We start from the raw sequence: 15,758 nt of genomic DNA, 5'->3' as shown, positions 1-15,758 counted from the left end.
GGCTCTGGGCAGCCACGCTTGAGCGCAGTGCAACCATATCAAGGTGTTGGGAAGGGCACTGAAGAGCCTGTAGAGATTAGAACTAAAGTGGGGCATGAAGGAGACTTCTAAAACGGGTAGGGAAAGGTAAGTTGATCACACATCTTCACCAAATCTTCCCTTTTTTGAAACTCAAATAAAATTAAGCTTGGGAAATATCAGAGCTAATATTTATAGAGTATTCACTATTTGGTGACACAGTTATGCCATATTAGTCATATCTCACATGATCTTCACAATAACCTTGGGAAGTAGGTTCTAATATCCCCCATTGTACAAATGAGGTTTTCTGAGAATGAATAACTTACCCACGGTCACCCAAGTTACTAAGTCTCAGAATAGGGTTTTCAGGTGGGCGGTTTGATTCTAGAGTCCATGTTCTCAACCATGGTGCTGTGCTGAATTTTTGTTGAACATAGTGGATATTAAAGCTATGATAGCAGGAAATGACTATATTAGGAGTTTGCAAAAATTGTTATCAGTGTCCAGAAAGGGAAGCTGAAAGTTTAGATAAGCCAGGCTGTCCCCCAGAACTCCCTACAGACCTGGTTTTTAGCTGGATGTTGTGGCCTCACAAACGTCGTCATTCCTCTGGGTCTCCTAGTGATAGCCCTTGCTTTTGTTTTTTCCATTTTTATTTATTGATTTCACAGAGAGACATTGATTTTTCCACTTATTTATGCATTCATTGGTTGACTCTTTTTTTAGCTGTTTTTATTTTTATCCCCATCAGTATGTGTGTGTGTGTATATATATATACACACACACACACACACACATATGTATATATTTATCCTCACCCAAGGACATTTTTCCAATTTTTCTTCAGTTAGAGTGAGAGGAAGAGAGAGGGAGAGAGAGAGAGAAACATTGACATGAAAGGGACACATTGAGTGGCTGCCACCCGCACGACCCAACCAGAGCTGGGGACAAACTGCAACCGAGGTACATGCCCTTAGCGGGAACCGAACCTGGGTCTCTCCAGACCGCAGGCCAATGCTCTAACCGCTGAGCCAAACTGGCCAGGGCATCAAAAGATATTTTTACATTTATCTTCAGATAGAGTGGGAAGGAGAGAAAGAGAGAAACATCAATGCGAGAGAGACACATTGATTGGTTGCCTCCAGCATGACCCGACCGGGGCTGGGGACCAAACTGCAACTGAAGTATGTACCCTTGAGCAGAATCGAACACAGAACTACCTGGTCTGCGGGCCAACACTCTAATGGTTGAGCCAAACCAGCCTGGGCCATTGGTTGACTCTTTTTTTTTTTTTTTTTATCCTCACCCGAGGACATTTTTCCATTTTTTTGTACAGATAGAGTGGGAGGGAGAGAGAGGAAGGGAGAGAGAGAGAGAAACATCGACGTGAAGGGACACATCGAGTGGCTGCCACCCGCACGACCAACCAGGGCCGGGGACAAACTGCAACCGAAGTACGCGCCCTTACGGGAACCGAACCCGGGTCTCTCCGGACCGCAGGCCGACGCTCTAACCGCTGAGCCAAACTGGCCAGGGCCATTGGTTGACTCTTGTATATGCCTTGACTGGGGATTGAATCCGCAACCTTCGCCTATCTGGAGGACACTCTAACCAACTGAATTACCTGGCCAGGATGTGATTACCCTTGTTTTATCTTTCCTTGTTTCTTGTGTCTGTGCTCATATCCCTGAGAGCAAGGCTATTCTGTTGGCCAATCTGAAAAGGCCCAAAGCAGTACAGTTCAATAGGACTTCTGTGATGGAAACGTTCATCTGCACTGTCCAGTACTGCAGCCACTAGCCACATGTGGGCTATTCAGCCCTTGAAATGTGGTTCATGTGACTGAGGAATTATTATTATTTTTAATCCTCACTAGAGGATATTTTTCTATTTATCTTGAGATAGAGTGGGAGGGAGGAAGAGAGGGGAATAGAGAGGGAGAGAAACATCGATGTAAGAGGGACACATCATCTAGTTGCCCCCGCACAACTCCGACCAGGGTCAGGGATGAACTGCAACCAAGGTACATGCCCTTGACCGGAATTGAACCTGCGACTCTTTGGTCCCCAGGCCAACACTCTAACTGCTGAGCCAAACTGGCCAAGGCAGGAATTACTTTTTAAATTTAAAAAAATTTAGTAAAATTTACATTTAAATGTATTATTATTATTATTATTATTATTATTATTATTATTGACTTTTTAGAGAGAGATGAAGGGATAAATAGAAACATTGATGTGAAGAGAGACATATCCATCAGCTGCCTCCTGCATGCACCCTACTAGGGATCAAGCCTATAACCTGGGCGTGTGCCCTGCTGGGGAATCGAACTGGGACCTCTCAATCGATGGGACGCTGCTCAATCCACTGAGCCACACTGGCTGGGTAAATTTTACATTTAAATAACCTTTGTGGCTAGTGGCTACTATATGGGACAGCATGGATTTATTGATTGATTGATTGATTGATTGATTGTGTGCCTCAGTACAGAACCTTCTTGGAACTTTACCTGTCAAATGTGAATGTTCACCTGAGTCACCCTGGACAAAGTTGCACATTCTTCTGGGGCAGGATCCCTGAATATTCCCCCTTGAACTGTAGGGTTTTTCATGAAGGTGCTGCTTGATATCTCTTGCCACTCACCATTTACCTCCACCAGCTGGAACAGACTGCCTTATACACTTAGGGAACACCCTGGAGCACAGTATGCTCCAGCAGCCAGTTCCCTGGGGATGGACAGCAAGAGAGAACACTGGATCCAGACCTGCACCCTGCATACCAGCACAGACATGAAGACGGTCAACCTGGTTGGGGACTACCAGACTCCCACTCTCTATGTCAACAAACTCTATGAGCTCCTGGCTGACCACAGCTCAGTGAGGCTCAGGATGATATGACATCACAAACAGCTCTGGATCCTGCCCCAGGAAGGGTGGCTTTCTGCACAGTGTTGTTATCCTGGTTAATGTTCTGATTATCTATTGCTGTATAACACACCACCCAATATTTATACCTTAAAAAAATCGTTTTGTTCAGGAATCTTCAATTTAGGCAGAGTTCAATAGTGAAAGCTCATTTTTGCTCCATGTAGTATCAGCTGGTATGGTTGTTGGAGAAGGGAGGCTAGAAGTTTTACTACCATGACTCATGGCTACTCACATAACTGGCAAATTGGTGCGGTCAGCTGGGAGCTTATCTGAGGCTGAGGAACAAGGATCTTGTTCCTCTCCATTGGCTGCTTGGGCTTTCTCCTAGCATGGTGACGGGTTCAAGAGAAAGTATCTAGCCCTGGCTGGTTTGGCTCAGCAGCTAGAGCATCAGCCTGCGGTCCAGAGAGACCTGGGTTTGGTTCCTGCTAGGGGTACGTACCTCAGTTGCAGTTTGTCCCTGGCCCTGGTTGCGTTGTGCGGGAGGCAGCCAGTTGACGTGTCCCTTTCACATCGATGTTTCTCTCTCTCCCCATCCCACTCTATCTGAACAAAAGATGGAAAAATGTCCTCGGATGAGGATTAAAAAAAAAGTATCCAAAGTGTCAGAAAATGGACAATGCCAGTTTCTTAAGGCTTGGGCTTAACAAGCAGCCTAGTGTCATTTCTGCTGTATTCTATTGGTCAAGGGCCTACAGAATCCAGCTTCAAGGAGAGGGGACACATCTCACCTTTTGATGGGAGGAGTTTCCATTTGGGCTGCACTTCCAGAGAAAGTCCTGACAGATGGCATGTCATTCCCCTCAGGGTTCAGCTCAGATAAAATTAGACTGGAACTTAGTCTTGTGGGGGAGACAGACAATAATAAACATCAATAAATCTCAAACTAAGTCATTCAAATAAATAGCATTATAGTTATAACAGGTGCTAAGAAAGAGAGAAATGAGTATTTTATTTTATTTTTTTTCCTCACCCAAGGACATCCCTTCATCTTTTTTGTTGTTGTTGTTAAGATAGAGTGGAAAGGAGAGAGAGAGAGAGAAACATCGACGTGAAAGGGACACAGAGTGGCTGCCACCCGCACAACTCATTCAGGGCCGGGGACAAACTGCAACCGAGGCACTGTCCCCAGAGGGAACTGAACCCGGATCTCTCTGGACTGCAGGCCGATGCTCCATCTGCTGAGCCAAACTTGCCAGGGCGAGGAATGAGTATTTTAAATGATTTAGCCCAATCATGGGTGCAGGGAAGACTTCTTCGAGGAAGTAATTTTTGAGTTGGAACCGAGTAAGACAATCAGGCAGCATTTAGAAAAGAGGGGAGCCCTGGCAGGTTTGGCTCAGCAGTTAGAGCGTCGGCCTGCGGTACAGAGAGACCCGGGTTCGGTTCCCGCTAAGGACACGTACCTCGGTTGCAGTTTGTCCCCGGCCCTGGTTGGGTCATGCGGGTGGCAGCCACTCGATGTGTCCCTTTCACATCGATGTTTCTCTCTCTCTCTTCCTCTCTCTCCCTCCCACTCTATGTGAACAAAGAATGGAAAAATGTCCTCTGGTGAGGATTAAAAAAAAAAAAGGCTTGTATGGTCCGGCCGGTGTGGCTCAGTGGTTGAGCATTGACCCCTGCACCAAGAGGTCGCCAGTTCTATTCCTGTTCAGGACATATGCCTGGGTTATGGGCCCTATCTCCGGTGGGGAGCATGCAGGAGACAGCCCATCGATGTTCTCTCTCATCGATGTTTCTCTCTCTCTATCCCTCTCATTTTCTCTCTCTAAAATCAATAAAGGAAAAAAAAGGGTAGTATGGCAGAAAAAAAAAAGATGTACAGGGTAAGCAGGGGCAGAGGCCAGAAACTTGGTAGAGCCTTATTAAGCATTAGGCCATTCTAAGGACTTTGGTAATTTTTTTCCTGGGGGGCAAAAGAAAGCTACTGAAATATTTTAAGCAAGAGGGTGACACAATATAATTTATGCTTCGAAAATATGTTTCAGGTTGTAGCAAGGTGTGCAGATCAGAAGGGCCCTGAGTTGATGCACAGAGACTACTCTTTTTTAAAAAAAAATTTTTCTTTATTGATTTTAGAGAGAGGAAGGGAGAGGTAGAGAGAGATGGAAACATCGATGAGAGAGAACATCCATTGGCCGCTTCCTGCATGCCCCCCACTGGGGACCGTGCCCACAACCTGGGCATGTGCCCTGAGCGGGAATCCAACCGGTGGCCTGTTGGTGCATGGGTCGACACTCAACCACTGAGCCACACCAGCTGGGCACACAGAGACTACTCTTATACTTGTGAGGCTAGTGTAAGCTTTTATCAGAGGAAGCAGATGGTAGTTTGGGAGTCAGATAGTGTCAGAGGAGATGAAGACAGTAGATGGACTTAGAATGTTCTGGAGGTAAAACTGACAGGACTTAACAATGGTGGAGGGGCCTGGCCGATGTGGCTCAGTGGATTGAGTGTCATCCCATGGACTGAGAGGTCCTGGTTCGATTCCTGATCAGAGCACATGCCCCGGTTGTAGGCTTGATCCCAGTAGGGGACGTGCAGGAGGCAGCCGACTGATGTTTCTCTCTCACATTGATGTTTCCCTCTCTCCCTTCCTGTCTCTCTAAAAAATTAATAAAAACATATTGAAAGAAAATGGTGGAGGGAGTATCGAAAAAAGGGAGCCAAGGTGTTTTGGTTGTTTACTGCTGCATATTATCACAAAACATAATTAATGGCTAAAACAGCAACCATTTTATTATTTGTTCATGATTCTTCAATTTGAAGAGGTCTTGGTGGGGCAGCTAATTTATGTTCTGCCCATCAGCTGGCATAAGCAGCTCATATGTCTGGATTCTGTCTTGCTGCCAGCTTTGCCTTTTGGTTCTCCTCTGCATACCTTCTTCATGTGGTTAGCTTGGTGGTCTCAGGGAGGTTGGACTTACATGGCAGCTGGCTTCCCCTAAGTGCAAAAATGAAGATGCTAGTTTTGCCACATTCTATTCATTAAAGATCAAAAGCCAGCCTAGATCAGAAAGGGGACTACACGAAGGCATGAATATTGGGTGTGGTCCATTGGGGACATCAAATCAAGTCTACTACACAGTTTCCTGGGTTTCTGACTTTTGTACTTGGATGGATGACGATGCTATTCATAGAAATGGGAGCACTCAAAGTGTTACTCCCGTTTCCTCCATTAAAAAATAAATCACTGTCCTCTGCAAGAAGGGTGATTATATTTCAAGTTTCTCTTCCTCAGAGTTGCTTTCACTGATCCCTCATACTAGATTAAATCCCTTTATTATATGGTCCCAAGGTTCTCTTCATCTCCCCTTTGACATTCACCCCATTGGGGAGCATTGTCTAAAGTTAGGTTTCTCATCGGATGTGAGCTTCAGGAGTGTTGGTGCTGGGTCTCACTTGTTCCTGACTCCCATCCCAAAAGCTCAGCTCAGTTGGCACACAGTAAATTCTCCATCTTTGTTGGATTGATTCTCATCTCAGCCTTTCTCCAAATAACAGGAATTATTATAACCAGTTGGGCTCTAGAGAACTTAACTGAAACATGCACTGTATTTTTAAACCAAAACTTTCCTAAATATGGGCCACTGGGGACAAAGCCAGCAAGGAACTGGAGTAACAGCTGATTTGCAGATGCTAAGTAGTTTTGATCTGTACACTGGCTGTAATGTGCTGCAGCTGCTGTTTATCTGATAGAAAACACAGAACTGGTGATACCACCAAGGCTATCTATTGTTCTAAACACCAATAATTCTACTGATGGATGAGGGGAGATTGGGGAAAAGGTCAACAGCTTCTCTAGTCTTCAGTGGCTCCAAGGAGTCAGGCAATATCAGTGCCCAGGGGTGCCATGGGCAAAGGTAAAAGAACAAGACAAAAACATAAAAGCCATTTTTATATAAAATCATTTATTTCTGTGTTAAAATACATTTAATCCAGATGCAGTAGATCAGTAGACCAGATTTCTCAGGATTCAGACTCTACTAGGAGCTGATGCCATGTGTCAAACCTGGCTCTGATCACAGAACATTCACATCTTTAATTCCAAATATTGAATGGATGCAAATGATGTAATTAATATCTAACACATGGATATATAGTTACTTGGGGTCATTGCACGAGGTATCAACAATGCAGGCTCAAAAAATAAGATGTACAGTAACTTGGCCTTTTCCAAAAGCAAATGTATTAGGACACTAAGCTTACCCCTTAAATGAATCCAAAATAAATACTAATTGAGTGCAGCTCCTGCGAGGAACAGTGCATGCGGAGACGACTTGCATGTGTGGCCAATTGTAACAGCAAACTTCTGAATCCCAACAGTGCCTCCTCACAAAACCAGTCCTGAGTGTGAGGATGAAAATGAGCATAACATATAGCTTAGCCAGGGTGCTGGATCCCATGTTCCAGTGGGGTTTGGAGTTCAGTGTAATTTGTAATAGTTTCCAACAGAAAGGATAGCAATTTCATTTTCTCCTTTTTTTTTTATCCTCACCCGAGGACATTTTTACATTTTTTGTTCAGATAGACTGGGGAGGGAGAGAGAAAGAAACATCGACGTGAAAGGGGCACATCATGTGGCTGCCACCCGCACGACCCAACCAGGGCCGGGGACAAACTGCAACCGAGGTACGTGCCCTTAGCGGGAACCGAACGCGGGTCTCTCCGGCCGCAGGCTGATGCTCTACTGCTGAGCCAAACCAGCCAGGGCACAATTTCATTTTCTTACTGGTCACTTCTTCCAAGTTGTGAGGCCTGGAGCTGATAGGGAAGTTCAGACGTTTTCTGGTTTGAGCAGATGAACCCCAGGGTTGCTAATCTGGGGACACGGATTCCTTCAAGCTGCAGTGTCCTCTGTGGTGAGGATTTTCATGCTCCCCTCCTCACTGCTGATCATGCAGTGCAAAGAGCACTATCCTTCAGATGATGAGAGCTTCAGTTTTTGCTTGAGCCTCAATCCCTGTTTCTTAGCCCCTCTCATCACACATCTGCGATCTGTACTAATGCTCATAGACACAGTCTAGAGCTGCATGTCAAGTTCTGACAGCAAGAATAAGCCTTACCTAAAGAGCTTATATATGACTAGGAAACCTTCCAAAGGATGTAGGCAAGAGAATTTTTACCACCATGCAGACAACTGTCTAAAATATAACCCAGGAAATTATAGTTTAACAATATTCTTGACCGTACCAAATAGATTAAACTATCCTTCAACCAAATGCAAATACCATTCCCTTGAGGAAAACCAGATGTGAGTGTTGTGGTCTATTAGGTAATAAATTAAACAGTACCATCAGTGCTATAAAAAGAGGCAATAGGCCTGACATTTATTGGAGTTAGTATTGCCTCTATTTAGAATCATCACAGATAACTAATGTCTGCCATGAAATCTATAAAATGTATGACTATACTTTTCATGGGCATCTAGAAGCAGGGTCTTTTCATCTGTCAAGTCAGTTTAATTATGGCCCATTTTCTAGCAGGGGTTGGGGTCGAGAAGAGGAGAGCATTGACTTTTGTGTGCACAGGAAAACTTTCCATAAGCTAATTTAGCTCACAGGCACATTTTACTGTGTAAATTCCTCTGTCACTCAGAGGGAATCAAGAAAGCCCTGAAACCCAGGAGGTTAGACAGAGTTGGGCAGCAAAATCTGGCTCTCTCCAGAGCTGCTCCCCGCTCCCAGATGAGCAGTTGTCCCCTACCAGCCACTAAAGCCCCACTCTTTACCTCTGGAGGCATCTCCTGACCCTGTGGAATGCCCACATGTTGAACCATGCTAGACACATCATGGCTGTGCATCCGAAAGGAGAAACTCCTCTGGAAATCAGTGTTCATGTAGAGTCTCTTTCCAACAGAAATTTTTCTTACATCCTGAAGAAAATATGAGTGTAGATTACAGTTACCTACTGATTCTTCCAGCTTCAGATTCATGATAATCTAGGCAGCTCAATCTGGTAGTTTGGCTCTGCAGGAAGGCCCAGAAACACATGGCCCAGGCAGCAACTTACCTCTTCCTGTCACCTGTGGGAAGGGCTGCCTGCCTTTGAGGGACTTTTTGTTTTGTATATAAAACTGGTACAGAGAGAGTATTGATTCCTAAAGACCAGGGCGAGAGGTGTCCTGAATGGATGATGGACTGCCATAGGAAGGATACAGGGTCACAGGGTCACAGGGTTGGGGGGGATGGGCATCCTTGGGAAAGATTCTGCTTTACCAATCTGGCTAAAATGACCTGAGAAATGGGTATGATCTCACACTTTCTACTTGATAATCAGACTACCATCTAGCTCTGCCATTACCACTTGTGTGACCCAGGTCAACCATTCATCCTCTCTGGGTCAATATTCTCATTTATAAAAACAGGGCTAACATGTCCACTTCACAGAGCTGTGAGGAAGCTAAAGTAAGCAAATGCATGTGAGAGCCCTTGCTTCATCCTAGGCACTCAGTAAATGTTTGACTATCTGAAAAAGCATCTCCTGTCACAAACTACAGGGCACTGGGTTAGACAACATGACTGCTGGGGCCAACACCAGAACTCCATAGTCATGGAAAGAGGGTCTTCCCCCTCTATGTCTAGGCTTGAGCAAATAGTCCAGTTAGCTGGCAGTACCTTCTCTTAGCTCTGACCACTGTACCTCTGAGGGGTGTAGGGAATCAGTTCCTGTGAGGCTGCACAGGGAAATGACAGAAAGAACATTCTCTGGGTTCTGTGACAGACTAGGGAACTTGTACTGAGAAGCTGAGACTAAGTGTTGCATTTTACCTTCACCCCTGGTCCCTGCTTCCATTGAACTGTTTCACTCAATAGGTTTTAATTTCTGGACCCTCTGTAAGAAAGAGAGAGAGTTAAGGAAGTAAGAAACTCAAATCAGGCATTTTGCTAGAAACTCTGAAGAGAGATTAGGTAACTACTGACTACAACAGTTTACATTTCTCCACATTCCCCTTAGAAAATGGAAACAGGAGTAGGAACATGTTCCAAAGGCTAATCCGGGGGAGATGATGACTCTCATGAAGGGAGAGGTGTAATTCTTGGTGTACTTTTGTAAACAATGAATATTAAGCTGCTTTGGCTATGCCTAGGAATGACTGGTTAGTGAAGAAGGGAAGAAAGAAGAATAGATGAGTTTGCTCTGGGATGTCCTGAACTACATTCCTAGAGGCAGGGAAGGTGTGGAGCAGGGGGCAGGGAGCAGAGGTAGGGGCTGAATCCAATGCGCTGCCATTGATTTAACTGAGATGAACTGTTCCTGGCCCCTGGAGTCAATCCCCAGGAAGAATTCTGTGATGACAAGTCTGGTTCCATGCTCAAGCGCCTTCAACTCAGCCCACCAAACAAAGTTAGCGAATTGTAAAATGTTCATCATTTCCTAATTTTGTATTATAAAATGGAATTAGGAACATAAATAGTAACCAGTAGCAAAACCCCAACCCCGTGTAGAACTATCATCCTCTCAGCCACCTCTGCGCAGGCCAATAAGTTTGGAAAGTTTTTCACAGTTTTCAAGTTTCAGCGACTCTGCTTTCTCTTTCAGTCGTTCATCTCTGTACAATCCTGCCAAATTTGTCAACTCCGATTCTGAAAGATAAAAGAAGTAACCAGTTCATGAAAAGACTTGAGCTCCTTTGCTTCATTTCAATATTTCTGGAATCAAAGCTCCTTTTACTTTATTTAATGCTTTCCCTTTCAATTACATTTAAGAAACATGCATTTATTTAAGAAACATGTATCAGGCAGCTATACTACACCAGGTGCTAAGGATTAAAGGACACCTGTGGTCTTGGAGTCCTACAGTATTTGCGCTCTGTTATAAAAGCACCAGACTTAGTTCTTATCAATAGAACATTTGGCACCAGACTTAGGAAGACTGCATGTGTGCAGTAAGAGGAGCCTGTTTCATGGTCTTCCTACGAATGGTATTTAGATGGCAGTTGGGAAGAATGGAGTCCAATCGCCTGTTCCTGTCATCTGCAACAAAGACAGCTGCTTCATTCTTTCTCTTGCGTTGCTGGATGATAACTCATACACACTAACTGACGTAGCCTCCTTCTGGTGGGTATGCCTTTCATAGAGGGACAGGTTGCTGGTGGTTTTCTTCATTCCCTCACCACATGTGGGGTCCCTAACTCAAAGGCCAGAGGCAGCTGGGCTCTTTTAAAAGTGAAATCATCTGGATCCAGTGACCTTTGTCTCCTTGACTAAAGGAATTTCATTTTCTCTTAATGGTGGAGAAAGTCATTCTATTTTTAACCAGAATATAATCTCTGCTGTCTTCCCCAGCTCAACAGTGGTTGGCTGCCTCTACTTTTTATTCTTTTGTAAAGTTTCAGAGGCAGTCTGAAAAAGGAAGGCCTGAAAAGCACCTCCAGAGACGTGTTGTGTATTAACAGGATGGCATGCTTGGATGGGCTGTGTGGCTTCTGAAAGCCTCTAACAACAGGCAGCTACTCAATGTTTTAAAGAATCATACTTGTGAAGACGCTATTTTAATCATTTAAAAATATGTTATCCATTCTTAATTATCTTTCTGACAGGTTTTGTTTTTCTTGGTGGAACCAGAGGCACCTGTCTGAGTAATCAGCGAACGACCTGGAAACAGGAATCGATACTTAGACAGGGGTGACAATGGGCGTTGGTTTCTAAGTAAGCTTCTGGAAACACAAAACATTGTCTGGCATTTCTGCTCACAGTGATTCTGTTTACGCCAAGCAAAGCCCCAAGTGCAGATTAAGTGCAGGACTCCAGGGTGATCGGTGGATATGCATTAAACCCTCCCTCTACAATGAGGGCTCAGAGCCTGGGCCCTAGCCTAGCAGTTGCTTGGCAAGCAGCGGGTCTCCTAGGCCTCTGAACAATGTGCTCTTTTCCCTTGGTGCGGGCGCTTGCAGTGCTTGCTGCCACAGCTCGGCACTGTCATCCTGGCAGGCGGTGGGGCTTCATGGAGGATCATGTGCTGCACCGAAGTGAAAGCCCTCTGCTCCTATGTCCTGCACAGAGTGAGTGTGAGCACTAGCTTCATTTCTCTGGCTCCTTTGGCATGTGGGAAAGCTGATCAGGAGGCTTCTATAACATGTCTATCCCTTTGGTCCTCTGGAATCACAATTACATCACTGTATGGAACAGATTCTGTGGCTTTGCTTTTCTTTGAAATGATTTCCTTAGGTGCTTTTTGTTCTTCTTCCTTCTTATCCTTTTATTTACTGAGGCTTTTTTTGTTTGTTTTTTGCTTACCAAGCTTATCTAAATGCCTCATTGCCCGAAATCTCATTCCAGAAAACATTAAGGCTAGTGATTCTTACTATTTTCTACATTGAAGACCACGGTAACAACCTGGTGAAAGATAACTGCACATATGTGAACACTTTCCTCAAAAGGCCACACTGCTTTTTATAAAGTTCATTGAAACTGGTTTTCAATGCTCCACAGTTGAGACCCCTGCTCCAGAGCAATGACCTTGCACAAGGTCAGTGTTTCAAGGAACCATGTCCCCACACCCCTACCATCATGCTTAGAGAAACTTCTCTCCAAACTGCCAGTGAATCCTTTTGCCCTTCAGTGAGGCAAAAGGCCAACTCAATGAATATTTTACTTTTGACAAGTTCTGTTAATATTCAATAACTTTTTATATATATATATATTTAATTTCAGATAGAGTGGGAGGGAGAGAGAGGAAGAGGCAGTAAGAGAGAAACAGTGACGTGAAAGGGACACATCGAGTGGCTGCCACCCACACAACCAACCAGGGCCAGGGACAAACTGCAACCGAGGTACACGCCCTTAGCGGGAACCGAACCTGGGTCTCTCTGGACTGCAGGCTGATGCTCTAACCGCTGAGCCAAACTGGCCAGGGCATATTCAATAACTTTTAAGAGAAAAACAAATCTTTAGGAGGGGCAGGGTCAAGAGAACATCTTTTCTTCTTTATAAAATGTTTTCCTTGCCCTCAATGCCAGGGTAATAGATGGACAGAGCTTTGAGCCTTCAAGGTAAACTGGCTCAGGCAAATTGCCAAGAGAAGCAAGTCCCAGAACGTCCCCCAAGAACACTGCACAAAAGCCCAGATCAGAATCCCAGCCACTCTTCGGATCCACCCCACAAGACAGCGCTGCATCCAGTCTAGCAAAGCCACCAGGACTCCACCAGGAACCAGGCACTTACTATGTGCCAGACACCATGCTAAGCGTCATACCCATACCGTCTTCTATAATCCATAGACCTTTCTAAAAAGAAGTTCATGTGTCCCCATTTCAAAACCTCAGCTTCTACCCACTCTACCACCCTGCTCCAGGACAGGGAAAGAAATGCTCCTCTGCCAGAGGGGTGAGGATCTCAGCTCAGCTCAGCCAGGCCAGGAGGCAGTTTCTGCCCATTATTTTCGTCCAGCCCAGCCCAGTGGCATAGCCACTTCCCCTGGCATCAGGTTTATTATCTAGATGCAGCTGACAGAGAAAACAGCAATTAGTGTTCAGAGTAAAACATTACTCATAGAAGTTCATTTAGATTGAGCATTCTGAGGGAGAGCAGAGAAAAGAAATGAACAAAAAATTTAAAAAGACAATGGCTAACTTAGCTAAAAACAGTTTCCATTCCTATTTTGCCAAGAGTGAACTTTGTTCTCAAGTGGGTTTATTTTTACAACCTCCAAGTGCTAAATTTAACCTTGTTGGCTGCACTTGCTGCTGGATCCGGAGGGCAGATGCTGCTCATTCTCAAATGGCACTTGGGTTGTGTGGAGGCTACTGACAGCCTCCACCATCCTTTAATACCAGAAATAGATTTTTAAGGGGTATGTGCTGATAACCCCATTTAGAACTTGTGGGTACATGCATCATGTTTACTCCCTGGGTTTTTATTTATACCTGGAGAGTTCAAAAGCCCCGATACTAGAGGATGAGGACAAAAGCCTAGAAGCTACCTTAGGTGCAATCCTTATTATGAGCTCTTTGCATAGTTCCAGCTAGAGAATGTGTGTGGGTAGGTGTGTGTCTGAAGAATGTGAAATGCAGATTTTCATCCAGTTCTTGTAGAAAGCAACAAATGCAAAACCCTCCCAGAGCCCAAAGCATACTGCCTTTTAGTCTAAGGCCTTTATCTTGCTCCAAATTCTATCGTGATTTTTTAAAACTTGCAAAACCTAGTTTAACATGAGGTAGGGTACTTCCTGAACCCTCAGACTTTTCAATAAAAAAGCAACTTCCTACTCCTGCTTAGTTCCCCCTGACACCCCAGAGTCATTGCCTACCATGCTCCTAATGCTCCTAAGAGTTCCGTTGGGCTCTGCCCTACAGATGTAGAGGACAGAGACAAGGTCCCTAAGGGCTGGGGTTAGGACACTAACCCTGTTCTGTGATTCCTAATGCTCAGCATTTTCATTGTTTTCCAGTCCTGAGAATCCTCTCTGCAAAAGACATTTGTTGAGCACCTGCTCTGAAACAAGGACTGTGCCAGGTGCCTGAGACACAGAATGAATAAGGCATGGTTCTTGTCCTCAGAGAGCCCACAGTCCAGCACGGAGACTACATGTACCTACGGAACACTGACACCGAGAGAGCAGTGCTGTGCTAACAGGATGAGCAAAGTGCTTTAAGAACACAGGGGAAGAAGAGATTACGTTGGGGGTGGGGCTGGGATGCATGATGGGTCAGCAAGGGCTTAGCAGCACTGTGACTGAAGAGCTAATTTTATCAGGCACTTTTAGATGTTTAATAATACCCAGTAATAAGGTTTTAAAAAGTGAGTTAGAGTTTGCTTTTAAAAAATTAACCAAAGCCAAGTTTTATAAGAAACAGTTACTAATGGTGTATGTATGGATGTGTGTGTGTGTGTGTTTGTGGAATTCAAGTGGGATGAAAAATGAACCTGTTGGCTGAGAGACAGGGCTACCCTTGCTACCAGCACTCCCCATTAATACTCACTGGAATTGTGAGCCAAGTGGCGGACACTGTTACTCAAACCGTCTCCAGAGAGGGAAACAGAGTGGAAGGCCTGCTCACACCCGCCCTTACTGAAGGGGGAGACCCAGGGAGGGTCGTTTTGTTCTCTGTGGCCACAGCTGACAGAAAGGGAAGGGAGGGGGCACATGACTCAATACCAACAACCTACAAATCTTTGGTCTGGCTCAAAAAGCTAAGCTGGATCTGGGGAATGTAGAATTAGGAAACTGGACCAAACCAGCCAGCAACGAGAACTTACAGAGGAAGCTTGTGATGTAGAAAGGGCCAGTGACTGGCGGGGCTGGGGAAGTTGGAAGAATGACCATGGTAAAACAAGGTTACGAAGGAGGAGAGCTTGAAGAAGCAAAGGAGGGCTGCTGGCAGAGAGAGCAGAGCGGGGCAGATGGGCAGAGAGAGGTATAAACTCAGAGACAGAAAGACAAAGAGGCAACTAAGATTTTCAAGTCCTAGCTACATGTTTCCCATCAATAAACTTCCCTTTTTTTATACCATCCTGAATGGGCTTCTGTCCTCTCTCTGTTCAAATAAACGTGTGCAACTCAAACAAGGAGAGAGGAGGGATCAGGAAGCTGGGGATGCCTCAGGTTGGAAGCATGGCCACCAGCTAAAGCTCCTTTCATTATTTATTTATTTTAAGATATTTTTATTGATTTTTTGAGAGAGAGAGGGAGAGAGAGATAGAAACATTGATGTGAAAGAGATACACTGATCAGCTGCCTCGTGCACGCTCCCCACTGGGGATGGAGCCTGCAACCTGGGCATGTGCCCTGACCAGGAATCAAACCAGGACCTCTCAGTCCCTGGGACAACGCTTAATCCACTGAGCCACACCAGCTGGGCTAAAGCCC

General features: G+C 45.0%; 1 protein-coding gene across 4 annotated transcripts in view; it reads right to left on the bottom strand.

Moving 5' to 3' along the window:
- Positions 1 to 7,583: 7,583 nt before the first annotated feature.
- DNAJC18 (DnaJ heat shock protein family (Hsp40) member C18) overlaps positions 7,584 to 15,758 on the bottom strand; it is a 33,368-nt gene continuing 25,193 nt past the window's right edge. The window contains exons 8-10 of one of the 4 annotated variants that reach the window (XM_036241802.1): positions 10,418 to 10,534; positions 9,719 to 9,782; positions 7,584 to 8,823 (exon numbers count right to left, since the gene is read on the bottom strand). In XM_036241802.1, the coding sequence (XP_036097695.1) occupies positions 9,757 to 9,782; positions 10,418 to 10,534 (143 nt within the window). In that variant the 3' untranslated portion in view covers positions 7,584 to 8,823; positions 9,719 to 9,756. Of the gene's footprint in view, positions 10,535 to 15,758 lie in introns of all 4 variants that reach the window. The other 3 variants (XM_036241804.1, XM_036241801.1, XM_036241803.1) reach the window with 3 other exon arrangements.

The sequence above is a fragment of the Molossus molossus genome, unplaced genomic scaffold (genome assembly GCF_014108415.1).
Source record: "Molossus molossus isolate mMolMol1 unplaced genomic scaffold, mMolMol1.p scaffold_m16_p_4, whole genome shotgun sequence".
Taxonomy (NCBI): domain Eukaryota; kingdom Metazoa; phylum Chordata; class Mammalia; order Chiroptera; family Molossidae; genus Molossus; species Molossus molossus.
This window is presented reverse-complemented; position numbering and strand designations above follow the sequence as displayed.